Consider the following 15,435-nt stretch of genomic DNA (forward strand, 5'->3'; position numbering starts at 1 on the left):
CAAGCAGTCTGGTTTCAGGAAAAATTTGTCCTGCAATTTGCAATTCCTACACTGCAAAAACATGGACTACACAACTCGACCAGGGTAAAGCAATAGACACAATTTACATAGACTTCTGCAAAGCCTTTGATTCAGTGGTACATGACAAACTACTGTTAAAACTAAACTCTTAAAGCATTTCCGGATCCCTGCATAAGTGGATAGCTTTGTTCCTTTTAAACAGGCAACAAGTAGTCGAAATAGGGAGCGCCCTATCAAATCCTGCACCAGTTAACAGCGGTGTTCCCCAAGGCAGCGTTTTAGGACCCACACTCTTTATACTTTACATAAATGACCTCTGCAATCATATTATAAGCAACTGTGTTCTCTTCGCTGACGACGTGAAACTGTTCAACACCAACTGTTCAACAATGCTGCTGCCCTACAAAGCGACCTTGACTATATGTCAGAATGGTCATACAATTGGGAACTCCAAATCTCAACCAACAAATGCTCCATCATTGGCAAAAAAAAATCAGAACACCAAATACAAGCTGGGTGGATACGAACTCATAGACGACCCTCACTCTGTCAAGGACCTTGGAGTACTCATCTCAAATGATCTAAGAGCCAGAGCTCACTGTAACAGCATTGCTAAAAAGTAAGAGTTTTAAACCTAATCTTGATTCCTGCAAAATGTACAGAAATTCTCCTTCCAAGACCATCAGAAGTACAGAATGCTGAAGAAAACAATTCCGTGCATTCTATGCAAAGAACAAAGCAAATCTGCAGAGCATTCTATGCAGATTCATAGCATTCCATTTAAAGAAACAGCTGATTGGTCATCTGCCTGGGGAAAATGCATCAGTGTACTCTACCAAAGGACTAGCTAATTTGATAATTTCTTCAGTTTTACTGCATTTTTACATTATGTTCATTTGGCTAAAACAACAGCGAAAAAATATACCTGTAAAAATATATATGTAATAAGAGCATGATTTTGAATGTACTACAACTTGTTAAGAAATCAAATGGTCTAGTGAAGTGAAGTGATCCTGAGACACAATTTAAGAATATGTACCTGGAAGACTTTATTTCCAAACTTGCACACTTTTGTTTCCTCAGGAGACACATATAAGAGGCACTCCTTGCAGCACTCTTCTCTGGTTTTGATACAAGCTCTGGGAGGAGAGCACTTTTTCTTACATACCACAGTGGAATCCTGCATGGAAATAAAAACAAATGAGACTCCAGACAAGTAACAAATTTATTCTCACGATCAGTTAGTTAAAACTGAATAGATTTAGAGATTACCAGTTTATAGTACTATAGAATGGCTTAGCCACAACATTACACAAACACCTTCATTGGAACAACACTAGAATAGGCTCCTTTCTTTAATTTGTATCCACACTCAGATTCTTATACTACTATTTGTTTGTTCGTCACTATATCTTGTACTTGCCCAAATTCTTAGCACTACATGGGAATCCAGAAATGAATGAAGTCATTGCTGGACTTCCTTTTCAATATTAGCTTTTGTGTGTTCTTGGGGCCTTTTAGTGGGTTTCCAGTGCTGGTTTTAGGATTTTAGAGGCCCAGGGCATTCTCAACCAGATTTTTCCACCTGGAAGCTGGAGGATATCACTAATATTTGCAGTTGTTTCCTACAATGAGTTCCAGTTACTTAATCACTAGAACATTGCTATTCTTGAACTAGCAAGTATCTGAAATGCCATCTCTGAAACAAACTTCAGTGGCTCTCTTTCAACCAGCATGAATCTCTAGTGTGGATCTTGCTATTCATATGAAAGATCCAGAAGCATCCTTCTCATGGGAGACTTATACATGAGGCCAAAGGTTAGCCAGGCAAAGTCAAAAGCAAAAAGCCTGAGAGGTAACATCATGGTAACAATGCATAATTTTCCTGCGGAAAAACAAATGGCTCTTGGCCTGTTTTAATGCAGGTTTTAATCTCTCCATATATAAGCTTTAGTCTTCCAGTTGAGTTTTGATTTTCTTTGTACTAATTGTTTTTCTAGTAGCTGAAATAAAAACTACCTTATCAAAAGTTATTTTCTTGAATCTTGGCCTATGAGCCTTTTAGTACCAGTATCATCCCGGAAGGAATGAGGCAATAGATAATACAACTGTAGGGACTAACCTAGGCAGTCACTAGAAGTCAACAATAACTCAACGCACAAAATATTTCTTCTGATTGCTCAGGACTCTTGATCCACCAAGTGACCCTTCACTAACTTGACATACTAATTGTTATTTGATTAGTTCTTTGGTTTAAACATGTTCTTTCGGAACATTTATGACAGCTGCCCAGAGGCACATTTGAGAGTGAGATAGGTGGCATATAAATGTAATTAATAAATAAATTACTGGCGCATAATCAGAGTGAGTTGGAAGAAGAAAGATGGAATAATTTGGTTATAACAGCAGTTTCTATTGATAACCAAGCAAAGAGCAACCCCATCTCTGCAAATGAAGAGAGTTGTCCACATACAGACTGTGCATGCCTCTTCCACAATTGCCTTGAGTGATTGTTTGCCTGCCTCTGAAGACAGCAGCATGTACAGGCAAGTTTTAGATATTTTGGTCCTAATACACAAAATATTTTAAAACAGGAATCAAATATTGTTAATGGATGGATCTAGCCCAATGACTTACAAGACAAGTATATTTATGGATTTTCTTTTATTTATTTCAGGCCTGAATTAATCCCAGGCCTAGTCAGGTTATCAGTTACTGACCTCTAGTCTTTTCCATTACAGGTACACATCTGGAACTGCAAGATCTCCACGTGGTGCAGGCTTATATACTCGGGAGGAGGAGCCAGAAGATAAGGTGTGTTTATGGGGGTGATGGGGTGTGTACTTAGTTAACCTTGCAGGACTGTGGGGGCATGGAGATGAGGGAGTTAGAAATTTACTCTGACAAAACCCCCTCTAAATGTCTAACTGGTTACAGGTGCTTGATATTTACATATATGCATGTCACATACAAAAAACATAAGTTACATATGAACACATATTTTAGACATGAGGTAAGAGTGCTGCTTATGTGGTAAGGGTTTTGTGAGTATATCAGCAGTTTGCTCCTCGGTATCACAATGTACTGCCTTTATAAAGCCAACCTCTGAGAATTGTCTTATATGTTTGCATTTGATATCAATGTGCCTTGATCGTTGGCCTATTGCGTCGGCTTTTGATATCTCTATTTCTGCCTTGTTATCTTCGTGGATAATTATACGGTATGTTGGGTCAGTCCAAATGTTACTAATTAGATCATCGAACCATATTAGGTTATTTGCGGCCTTGGAAAGGCAGACGAATTCTGCCTCAGTGGTGGAAGTTGCTACCAGTTTCTGCTTCCCTGTGTACCAGTGAATGGGGCTCCCGTTAAGAAACAGTACATAACCTGAGGTACTTTTCTTACTCTTGATATCTCCCGCCCAATCAGCGTCAGCATAACAGGTTAGTTTTGTGGATGTTTCTGGCTCGAGACTCAGTTGTGCATTGATGCTGTATTTGAGATACCTGAGCAGTCTCTTGATGGCGTCCCAGTGTGTTGTGGTAGGTTTGCTTACATGTCTGGATAGCAACTTAACTGCCAGAGCGATGTCAGGTCTGGTCCAATTGGCTATATATAGTAATGATCCTATGGTGGACCTGTATAACTTATTGTCGTTAAATGGCTCAGATTCATCATACATATTTTTCAGGAAGTCTGGTTGCATGGGAGTCTCACAGGTTTTCGCCTCTGACATATTGCATTTGGATAATAGTTCGGTGATTTTTTCTTTTTGAGAAAGTCGGAATCCCCTGTCTGTTTTGATTACATGGACTCCTAGGTATTTATCAATCTTACCCAGAGACTTTAAGGAGAAGTGGCTTCCCAGCTCGGTGGCAAATTTATCGCATTTTTCTTTATGTTTGCCTATGTATAGAATATCGTACACATAGACATGTATGCCTTCGAATGAGTCATTTTCCCCTTTCGTAAAAAAACACTTGTCAGCTGAAGTGGTTGTAAAACCCATGGAGCTGAGTGCCTTGGCCAAGCAATCGTACCACCTTTTACCCAATCGCTTGAGCCCATACAAGCTTTTATTTAGGAGCCAAATGCTGCTTTCTCCTTTGTTGTACCCTGGTGGCGCTTTTACGTATATCTCCTTGTCCAGCTCGGCATGGAGGTATGCGGTCTGCACATCAAATTGAAACACTTCAAGTCCCAGGATAGTAGCTATCACCAGAGCGCTCTTGACACTCTCAGCTCTGATGGTAGGTGAATAGGTGTCCGTGTAATCCTCTGGGTACTTCTGAGCAAATCCTTGCGCAACCAGTCTGGCTTTGTATAGCGCTTTGTTGTTCTCCAATGTTTTGATTCTGAACACCCATTTGGTTCCTATTGGTTTCTTGTTTTCAGGTACTTGGGCTGGTGAATACACATGTAGGTCTCTGAGGCTTTTTATTTCTTTCTCCATGGATGATTCCCATTTTTCTCTCTCTTCCTGGGGAAGGCTGAGTATGTCTTTGTAGGAACTAGGGGTGATGTCGTTACAATTTATGGTCATGATGTAGTCCTCCAGTCTTTTTGGGGGTCTATTCCTATTTGCCCTAACGGGCCTGCTTGGAGATGTATCTGCCACGTGCAGGCGCTCGGCTTCCTTTTCCGTTAGGCTGTCTAGCTTCAAGGTGGGGTGTCCTTCTTTCCACTCCTTGGTGCTTATTTCATGAAGTTTGGTTTTGATGTGTTCATCCTCCTTTGTTTTCTTTGTGGTTATTTCATCTTCCCTTTGGTTATGGTCGTGTGTGTCTCTGTTGTTGATGATGGTGTCGTTGGAGTGAATTTGGGATCAGTTTGTATTCTCATGGAAGTCTGCAGATCTGGAAACGATAAATCTGTGTTGCTGTCAATGAATCTGTATGCTTTTGTACCCGGCTCATAGCCCATGAATTTTAGTCTCTTTGATATCTTTTCCCCTTTCCTTCTTAGTTGCCTGGGGATGTGGACATCTGCTAGGGCACCGAATATATGTAGGTGGGCTAGGTTAGGTTTTCTCTTATATAGCATTTCGTATGGTGTTTTGTTTATGGAGCTTGACCAAACCTGTTTAGTGTGTAATTAGAGTAATGCAAGGCCTCTGACCAAAAAGTCTGTCCCAACCCTGCATTCTCCAAGACGCACCTCATCATGGTCTGTAGCACCCCATTTTTTTCTTTCTACGACCCCATTCTGGAATGGCAAAAAAGGTGAAGAGGAGTAATGCGCCATACCCTGCTCCTTCAACCATCTTGTGAACTCTTTTGCCATAAACTCAGACCTCCTGTCAGTCATTATTTGTCTTATTTTTATGTTGTGTTGCAGTTCTATTCTTTTGTGAAACTCCTTGAACCTCTGAAATACTTCGTTCTTGTGTCTGAGAGAGTAGACATACCCATATCTGCTGTAATCATCCACAATAGTCAGGAAGAACCTTTTTTTGTGTCTGATGGATGGTCTCACTGGCCCTACTAAATCCATGCGTATTAGTTGGAAGGGGGATTCAGTGGTTCATTCTGACCTCTTTGGTCTTGTCTTAACCTTAATCTTTGACCGTTTACAAATTGAACACTCCAAATAGTTTTCACAGTTTTTTACTTTGAGGCCTTCAGTAAATTCTGGCATTTTCTTTACAACAGGGAAGCTGATGTGTCCCAACCTTCTGTGGAGGAGGTGGGCACAGTTGTCATGCATTGGTTTTCCCATGGATATAACATTTTTACTAATTGGTTTACAGTCATTTGCCCCTTGTTGCGCCCCCTCTATTCCAGTGTTTCCCCTTTCCTCATTGTCTGTGCTTGCGTTAATGCTTCCCCCTTTACTCATGTAGGTCGTGAAGTAGGGCAGGCCCTCTCTTATGATTACTTCCCCGATCCTGTTTCCTTGCTTTAGTATGTAGACTTTCCCCTCCTTGAATACTATCTCGCTACCCGTGTCTTGTGTGAGTTTGGTGGTGGCTAATACGTTATAGGGTATCTCTGGTACATACAGTACCCCCTCTATTTCTCCAATAAGTGGAATGTACACGTTTCCCTTTCCAAGTTCCTGAACACTGTTCTGATTGGCTACTTTTAATTTGAAGTCTGTCTCAGTGAGTGAGTTAAATAGTTTTGGATCACTCGTGGTGTGGTTTGTGGCTCCTGACTCTAAGAGCCACATGTCCTTTCTCATCTTTGATTTGGTGTCTGAGTCATCATGACCAAATCCGTACATGGAGCCTGGATTGCTGTCCCTAGAGCTATCCCTGCACTCGTGATGTCTTCTTGGGTTGGGGGACCACCCACGCCCTCTCTCTCTGAAAGGCTTACGTTCTGGAGACCGCCCCCCCTTGTTATCGTCGTATCCCCTATCCTTGTTGTTTCTGGGGCAGTCCCTCTTTAAGTGACCCCTGGACCCACAGGAAAAGCATTCTGGGGAGTTCCTGGCTCTAAACTCAACTTTTTTTATGGGTCTATGATCCCTTCTGGACAGTTGGTGGTCCCTCCTTAAACTGTCCTCAGCTATTAGCCTGTTGGTTAGCGTGCTTAGTGATAAGTGCTCTATGCTGAGGCTGTCCAGCTGGGTTATGAAATTGTCCCAGCTGCTATCTAAAGAGTTAATGATGATACTAATCAGACTCTCCTCGGTAACTATCTCCCCTCTCTGCATGAGTTCTGCCCTGGTTGCATTTAATTTCAATATGTGTTCACTCATGGAAACTCCTGCTCTGAGCTTTGCTGAGTGGAACTCAGTTCTAGTTGTTGTTGCTCTACTTCGACTATAAAACAGACTGCAATTTTTGTATGACCTCAAAAACAGTTAAGTTGTCACCAATGGTGGGGTACATAACAGGGGGAATAGTAGTTAACAGTATATAAAAAGCTTTGTGGTGAATGCAATCAACCTCTAATGACTAAGGCCTTTTGGGGGGCCTGTTGACTAGAAAGAGTGCATTTTCTTTCATGAATGCAATTCGCAATTGTTGACTCCACTCAATGAGATTTCCTCCATCTATCTGCAATTTTGGTAAATTAATAGTTACTGTCCCTGGATTGTTATAGTAATTACTTACAAGAGGCAGCTGTCATGGTCCAGGGTATGGTTAAACTCACAATAAGGCAATGGGATGATTGATGCTAGTCTATACTGACTTGTCTCTATGTTTCTCATATCTCTTGTTATAGGTGGCGACCGAGCATGCATGAAGCTCATTTCGCGCTGGAAGCCATCATGAGGAGAGCTCGCTGCGGTGATCCTCAGGCCTAGGCCTAGGCCAGCTGGTGGGAGGCTGGACTCACCCCTAGTGTGTCCGGAGTCCTCCCTGGATGGCAGACACCATTGCTGGGCGGCTGGATCCCTGGCGAAGAAGGGGAGGAGGTGAGGAGGCGAAGCGGTCATAGGTTGGGGACCTCCGAGGCTCCGCAGTGCGGCGGCGGACGTAAGTTGAGGATCTTCGAGGTCCTGGGGAGCGGCGGCGGCGATGGCTGTCAGTCCCAGTTGGCGCTCGCTAGTCTCCGGATGAGGAGGGAAGCCTGGCGGTGGTCGCGGAGTTGGTGGGTAGTTGGTTTTCTTTCTTGCTCCCAGGTCTCGCATCGTTGGTGCTGCAGGTGGCGAGTTCGAGTTCTGTGGTTGGTTGGTCCCGCAGGTGGTGGTGCCTCTGCGCTCATTTTCAGGGCTCGTTGTTTCCCTGGTTAGTGTTAGGCCGATTGCCCCGTAGTAGTTAGCTGCTCTGATGCCCCTGTCCCTTGGGGTTTCTCTTTCGATTCTTGGTTTGCGCGGTAGTTTTAAAAGCGGAGCCAAACGCTGCCGCTAGGGTTTCAATGGCTTTGTCCACTTCGGGCTTGGTGGGCAAGCTCTCGTTGTGTTGGATCTGCTCTTCGTAGTCATCCTTGGGGTGCCCCATGTAAATATCGGGATTTACGCTGTTTCCCGCCTCGAAGTTTGAATCCCGGTTCCTCATTGGTTGCTGGCCATTCCAAGATGGCCGCCGGGAAAGTGGCGTGAAAATGAACCTCTGTTGGGGGAATTCTTTCCCTTACCGGGCTGGCAGCTTCGTTGGTTTGCTTCTGGATTTTCATCGCTGCTCCATGGTTCTCCAGGAGGCCTTGGAGCTTCGAGTTCTTCTTTGCTGGCGATCATCTCCATCATTTTTTGTAGGGCATCCCTGAAGTCATCTCCCCCCTGTGGTTCCTCTCTTTCGCCGTCGCTGGCTTCTTCTTGAGAATCTTCGTCGTTGGAGAGTGGGTTCGGATAGGCATCCTGCTCACTCTCAGTTGTTGCAGTCTTAGCTGTGGCGCCTTTGATTGCCTGCAGCTCTGCCATCATCTTTGTGTATGCTCTTGTGTTTACTCTGTTTTTCGTTTTAGAGTAAACTGTTGATTCTGTCATTGCTCAGAGTCATGGGCAACCATCCTCTGCTACCATTTTGTTAATGGATGGATCTAGCCCAATGACTCACAAGACAAGTATATTTATGGATTTTCTTTTATTTATTTCAGGCCTGAATTAATCCCAGGCCTAGTCAGGTTATCAATTACTGACCTCTAGTCTTTTCCATTACAGGTACACATCTGGAACTGCAAGATCTCCACGTGGTGCAGTCTTATATACTTAGGAGGAGGAGCCAGAAGGTAAGGTGTGTTTATGGGGGTGATGGGGTGTGTACTTAGTTAACCTTGCAGGACTGGGGGGGCATGGAGATGAGGGAGTTAGACATTTACTCTGACAAATATTCATACAGAAATAATGCATGTTTCCAAGGTTCCAGTTCTTGAATTTACCTAATTCACTGTGACTTATGAGAAATAACTGTCATATTACAAATGGCAGCACGTTCGTTGGTCTCAAAGTATATCAAATTTATCATATAAAAAGGATACTATTGAAAAAAGAATTATTAATGCCTTACCCTGCATGTACACTTAGTACAGTTGTCATACATAAAGGAGGCTCCATTGTCATAAATGTCACTATGAAAAAGACAGCTTCCAAATGGGAGATCAAACACTTTCCTCTGCCCTGCATATAAAGAAGAGAAAGAGAATGCAGTTAAAAAGAAAGTGCATTGTAGCAAAACCAATTGTCACTATATTGTTCGTGTAAGTCAGTTTTATTTTATTGTGAACTAGAGTGTAAACAAAATAGTAAAAGTAGTGTTAAATCTATGATAGCATAATTTCATATCCCATGAGATCAATACCTTTCATTCTGACTAGCAATGACATTCCATGGTATCGGATAAAGCTATTTTCCTAAGCTTTCTACCTGAGTTCATTAAAGAAGCAAAAGATGAATCTAAAATTTATTTCTATGCTAGCCTTCTTCAATTTACACCATTCAGGTATGCTGATACTTTAGAGTTTAGAAATTTCAGGCTGCAGAAGGTAAAGTTACTATATCTCAGCTGCAAGAATCTGAACCCCTCAAGGATAGCAATGGCTAAATTTTTTGTTTGCCATCAGATGGTCGTCCACAATTTTTCAGCCCAGAAACACTAGTCTTAACTGAATGAAAAGTAAAATTTTATGTTGTTTTTTTAAATTAGTTATTCAAGAAGTTGCACTCCCTTCAAAAACTGAACAGCACCAAATTGGGAAAGACTGCTTTAAATTTTTATCCCCATATTAATTTAATTTTGTCACTATTTCTGACAATTGTTGACATTTCAGTGTTGAAATAACAGACATTGTATTGTTACAAGACATGGCACAGACAGCAAAAAGAAAAAAAGTCCCACAGATTTTCTTCTACAGAAACACCACTGCAATAGGGCAAGTGTGATAAATCAGGTAGCCATTAAGAGCTGCTACATTTACTTGTCAGCTCAGGACCTGCTCTCCAAAAATGATTTTCAGATTTCATTCTCTTCCCACCATCTTACAAAGTCATGGTAAACATCTGCTGTTCCACCATAATGAGAAATAAAATGGCCTATTATCTGAATAAGCTTCTCAGAAGCACAGGCTACTGTCATATTCTGAAATTTAGGAAACAATAATCTGTGAGAGTGATGTGTGTATCTACACTTTTTTCTACAGCCTGTTTTGGCAAAGCAGGTTTTCAATATTTTTCCTAATTCTCAAATGCACAGAAAAACGCAGCTAAATAGCTAAGAATATTTTCCAGCTTCATTTACCCATTGAATACCCAGTATAATCATATGGTTCATTCAAAGTGAATGTGCAGAAAGCAGGATAAAGCCAATCTGCAAAGAAGCCAGACCTCTGTGTTTGTTAACTTTTAAACAAAGCTAGAAGTTCCTCAACCATCTTACATCTTTAATGAAAAGAAAATACTATCTTCCAGTCCTGCTGCTGAATTTTTTAAAACTTTTAAAACAGAAGAATAAATATTAACCAAACATTGCCTGTTGCTAGTGTTTGCTCCACCATGAATTGCCTCTCAGGGTGAAGCCTCTAAATCTGCTCCCAGAGAAATTCAAGACATAATTCTATACTCATAGTCTGAGGAAATATATATTTTGGGCCAGCCACTCTCTCTAAGGCCAACCCATTTCACAGGGTTGTTGTTCTGGGGACAATCAGAGGAAGGAGTATTAGATATGTTTGCTGCCTTGAGTTCCTTATAAAAATAATAAAGGCAGAATATAAATAAATAATAAATAAATAAAAATATCTCTTGCAACAAGAGATATACGAATGTGGTAGCTTTCTTCCTGGTAAAGAGTCTTAATCCCGTCTAAAAAAAAGTGCTAAACTGGCAGACGTCATTATATCTGTAATAGTGAATTTGTACATTAATTGGACATTCTGTGGAGAAACACATCGATGATTTGTTATGGACACAATTATCTCAGCCAATTCTAATAAAACCAATTTCTAAAGAAAGACTATGCATTTAGTTCTCCGGTTTCTCACAAGGAGAAAAAAAGGAGGAGGAAACAGGAGTGGAAAAATTTGATGGGGAAATCATGCTAGAGATTCTTGGGAAGATAACTTGTAAATGCATGAAAGACTGAGGAAGAAGGTTTCAGAATTGATGGCTTCCATAAATGCGGACCGACTGTAAACAATTAGGAAGACAAACAGATCATATATTTAGAATTAATAACATATTTGAAGTGGGTTAACAGATATCTCAGAACTCCTCAGGAATAAAAGAGCAAAGGCCTTCACATTCCCAATACAAAGGGGATGAAGACCAAGTTCATTTGTGCCAGATTAGGAAAGTGACACAAAATAATTCCTTGCATGCTGATTCCATGAGCAAATAAGAATACTCTCAATAAGTGATATTAAAACAGTGACTACCCGTAGCTGGAGTATGATGTACATTGAATAGTGTGTCTTTAATAGTGTGTCAAATTTCTTCTGCTGGTGAGCAAACTGCAGTGGTTCTATCCTGCAGTGATTAAGTTGAAAATAATACTGTAATACACAACCTTAAAATGATTCAGGACATCCTGCAAAATAACGTATTTGATGTAATATTTGGTGATAGAAACTAGTAATTACCTAGTGATGATGCGCTCTGGCCCAAAAGATAATTTAGTGAAACTTTTATGGCCTGCCAGTCAAGTCTAGCTAGAGATAAAAAATCTCAATCAATATCAACACTGTCCTCTAAACATTAGTTCAGAATAATCAGAAATTCATATATTGTAGATAACACATCCTTAGATATGATGTACATTGCATGAAAGCTGGTATCATAATGCTATGAACAAAAATATGTTGCCTAGTTCTGTGGTTCTCAATCTGCGGTCCATGGATCCCTGGGGGCCCACAATGCCTGCACAGGAGGTCCACAAAGGCTTGAAGAAATGTTATGATTTAAATCTTAAATCTTGGAGGTCTCTGGCCATGCTCCAAGGCCACAGAAGGTATTTCAAGGTTGACTCAGCCTTCCATCCTTCCAAGGTTGGTAAAATGAGGACCCAGATTGTTGGGGGCTATATGCTGACTCTGTAAACCACTTATGGGCTGTGAAACAGTATATAAGTCTAAGTACTATTCGTATTAAAGGGGTCTGTGTTGAAGAAAAGGTTGAGAATCACTGGCCTAGTTTATTTGCTATCAAAGGCAGTGGTGGGTTTCTACAAGTTTGCCCTGGTTCGGACGAACCGGTAGTGGTGGTGGCGGAAGGCTCTGCCCACCTACCTGGAAGCATCCACATCATGGATGCTCTGCGCATATGCAGAAGGTTTTGTGCATGTGCAGAAGTGCTGCGTGCAAGCAAAGCAAGCACGCATATGTGTGCACTTGCAATTCTGAACCGGTAGTGAAGGTAAGTGGAACCCACTACTGATCAAAGGTACTTGTCCCAGACAACAAGGCATTTGGAAGGTATTACCTAAATTCATAGCACTAAATATTTTATGACACAAACTGGTTTGAAATAAAGGTAGTCTGATAACATAACCTGTTATATGGGGTAGAACAGTGCAGTTAATCCTCTACTGTACTGAGAATATACCTATAGAATATTAATAGTGTGATTTTCAGAAAACATTATCATGATTTTTATATATTTTATATATGTCCACTTCAGAGTCATGCCATACCACAAAAAAAGTTTAATGGCAAAAACACTTTTCCCATTTTAGTACATTCTAAAGTACTACAAAAAATAGTACTTTAGAGTCCTTGGCACCCCCTGAGCTTGGTTGTTTTCTTGCAGATATTTTGCTACCTGACTAGATAATATCTTCAGTACTAGAAGGGAATGGAGTTTGCTTTCTGTTTATATAAACAATTGGAACCAAAATTTCTCCAAAAGTTATGTATTTCCCTCTAACTATAGAAACACAATCAAGATCTAAGCTTATTTCTTAAACTTAATAAATAAGAAAATAAATTAGAACCTATGGTGCTCTAAATTCAGTCTCCAAAAAATGGTTCAGAGCAAATGGAAACATTAATGTAAAATGTAAAGCAACAAGTATTTTAGAGATTTATCTAAAACACAGCATAGCCATACTATACTATACTATACTATACTATACTATACTATACTATACTATACTATACTATACTATACTATACTATTTATGCAATATATCATTTTCAATAATTGCAGTCCATGTTTCACAGAATCAACCTATGCACCACTCTGTTTTGACAATACAATGCAATTTATTGAATTAACAACATATTTTCTAAAATGTTATGGATTGTAAGAGATGTTTGTTGTAAATGCAATATTCCTACGAAAGTAACCACTCACCTATACATTTTGGGCAACACTGCCCAGAAGGTGTGTGACTGAGATGTTGAGGACATGAAAGAATGGGACACACTTCCTGTATACAATGTGTCCTTCCACCCTAAAAAATACAAACCCCAAAGGATATTTAGAAAACAAATACATGCTATGGTATAAATAGACTGATTCAATATTTCATCAAATACACATTAACAATTAAGAAAACAATAGAACTCAATTGCATGATGCACAAGTTTTCAGGATTACATAAAAACCAAATTCAGGTAAGACAAAATAACAAAACCTCAGATGAAATCACTAGAAATCTAACTTCATCATCTCTATATCTGACTTGGGATTGCACTTTTTAAAGCATATTTTAGGACCTTCCCAAATGAATGAAACTGAATATTACCCAATGTAATATTCTGTGCTTTTGTAGAGCTGCGTGTGTTCAATCTTTTTCCTAAATTATAGATGGTAGAGTGAATAGAGAGGACACTTTTTCAGGCAATATTGAGCTATAATGTCTTTTAGACATTATAATTATAATGTCTTTAGACTCACCATGGATCACTGGATATCTGGAATTTTTAGATGAGCCCTTTTCTATAAATTCGTTTTTTAAAATTTGGAGGTCACATTATTATTATTTGTGCTTAATTCTACACTTAGCACTTTCAGCTTTTTAGAGTTGTAGATAATTTAAAATTAGTTTATGGATATAGTATTGGATAATTCATTATATCACTGTTATGCAGTGAAGATTTTGGATCTGAACAGTACAAAAGGTTATGTAAAAAAAACTCAAATAAATATGTTTAGTGTTATAAGATCAGCCATTCTCATTATTTTTCATAAAACTATATTGAGAGAAGGCTGAGAGGAAACTAAAGAGCTTAAGCCCGTGATGGCAAACCTACAGTATGCCACACGTGCTGGAAGGGGCACACAGAGCAATCTCTCCAGCATTTGCTCTTCTGGGTTCCGGCGCACTGACAGCTGGTCTTCACACACATGGGACCACCAGAAACTGGAAGATCAGTTCCCAGGTGTGCATGTGCATGCTGGACGGCTACTCTTCCAGTTTCCGGCACATGCATATATACTGGCCAGCTGGTCTTCTCATGTGCATATGTGCCAGAAACTGGAAGACCAGGTGGCCGGGGCATATGTGCGTGCTGGAAACCAGAAGAGCAGCCGCCCAGCATGCGTATATGTACCAGGTAGCTGATCTTCCAGTTTCCGGCATGCGCACATGCGCTCCTGCTCCCAAAAAGGTTTGGCAGCACTGGCTTAAGCCATAAAAGTCTATTGGTTGCTTTTAGATTCCAACCTGCCTGCAAAAAAATCTTGTCTATGTTTCTAGGCTTCCAAATGCACTTGATTCAATGTTTAAAAAATGTTTTATTAGAAACAAGTACATAGGAATCTGGCATATTGTAAAACAAAACAGCTTTTTGCATCATTTTCATTTCTAAGAATTTCTCTGGAACCCATGTGGAACAGATATTCAAAATCACAAAATGTCTATCACCCTGTAGATTGTTCTCTGTATCATTATTAGAAGCCATTCTCTGATTCTGCTTCCTTGAAAAGATAATAATAATAATAATAATAATAATAATAATAATAATAATAATAATAATAATAATAATAATATCTGACCAGCCTCCATCATTGCATGGCCACTCAATTTGATCAAATGTTTCAAAATGCAACAAGTGAAGAATGGTTAACAGCTAGCCGAACATATTTGATAATGAAAGATCCAGAAAAGGGCACAGAGCCAAGCAACTATCGCCCAATTACTTGTCTACCAACAGCATTCAAACTTTTTACAAGAATACTGGCAAATTCAATATTCAATCATCTGATGAAAAACAATTTGTATCCAGTAGAACAAAAGGAAAATTATAAAAAATCAAGAGGAACAAGAGATCAGCTGCTCATTGACAAAATGGTACTAAAAATGCAAAACAAAGAAAAACGAATTTAAATATGGCATGGATTGATTACAAGAAGGCATTTGACTCATTACCCCACAGATGGATTAACACCTGTCTGGAAAACTTTGGAATTAGCAAAAATATTTGTACGTTTTTGAAAGCAAATATGCAAAAATGAAAAACAGTTCTAACAGCAAGTGGGGAGAACATTGGTGAAGTCAACATCAGACGAGGAATCTTCCAGGGGGACTCACTTTCACCACTACTGTTCAACATTGCATTAATTCCATTGACAATAATCCTACAAAAC

The 15,435-nt window shown here is 39.9% G+C and overlaps 1 protein-coding gene across 9 annotated transcripts in view; it reads right to left on the reverse strand.

The window, feature by feature from the left end:
• Window positions 1-15,435, reverse strand: part of BMPER (BMP binding endothelial regulator) — a 499,083-nt gene that overhangs the window by 229,631 nt on the left and 254,017 nt on the right. For all 9 annotated transcript variants that reach the window (XR_015734230.1, XR_009620982.2, XM_060686109.2 and 6 more), the window contains exons 7-9: window positions 13,198-13,297; window positions 8,921-9,030; window positions 1,061-1,201 (exon numbers count right to left, since the gene is read on the reverse strand). Coding sequence is in view for 7 of the 9 variants with exons in the window: in XM_060686109.2 (XP_060542092.1) it covers window positions 1,061-1,201; window positions 8,921-9,030; window positions 13,198-13,297 (351 nt within the window). In the remaining 2 variants the exon portion in view is untranslated. The remainder of the gene's footprint in view (window positions 1-1,060; window positions 1,202-8,920; window positions 9,031-13,197; window positions 13,298-15,435) is intronic.

The sequence above is a fragment of the Pantherophis guttatus genome, chromosome 4 (genome assembly GCF_059756535.1).
Source record: "Pantherophis guttatus breed Tessera chromosome 4, ASM5975653v1, whole genome shotgun sequence".
Taxonomy (NCBI): domain Eukaryota; kingdom Metazoa; phylum Chordata; class Lepidosauria; order Squamata; family Colubridae; genus Pantherophis; species Pantherophis guttatus.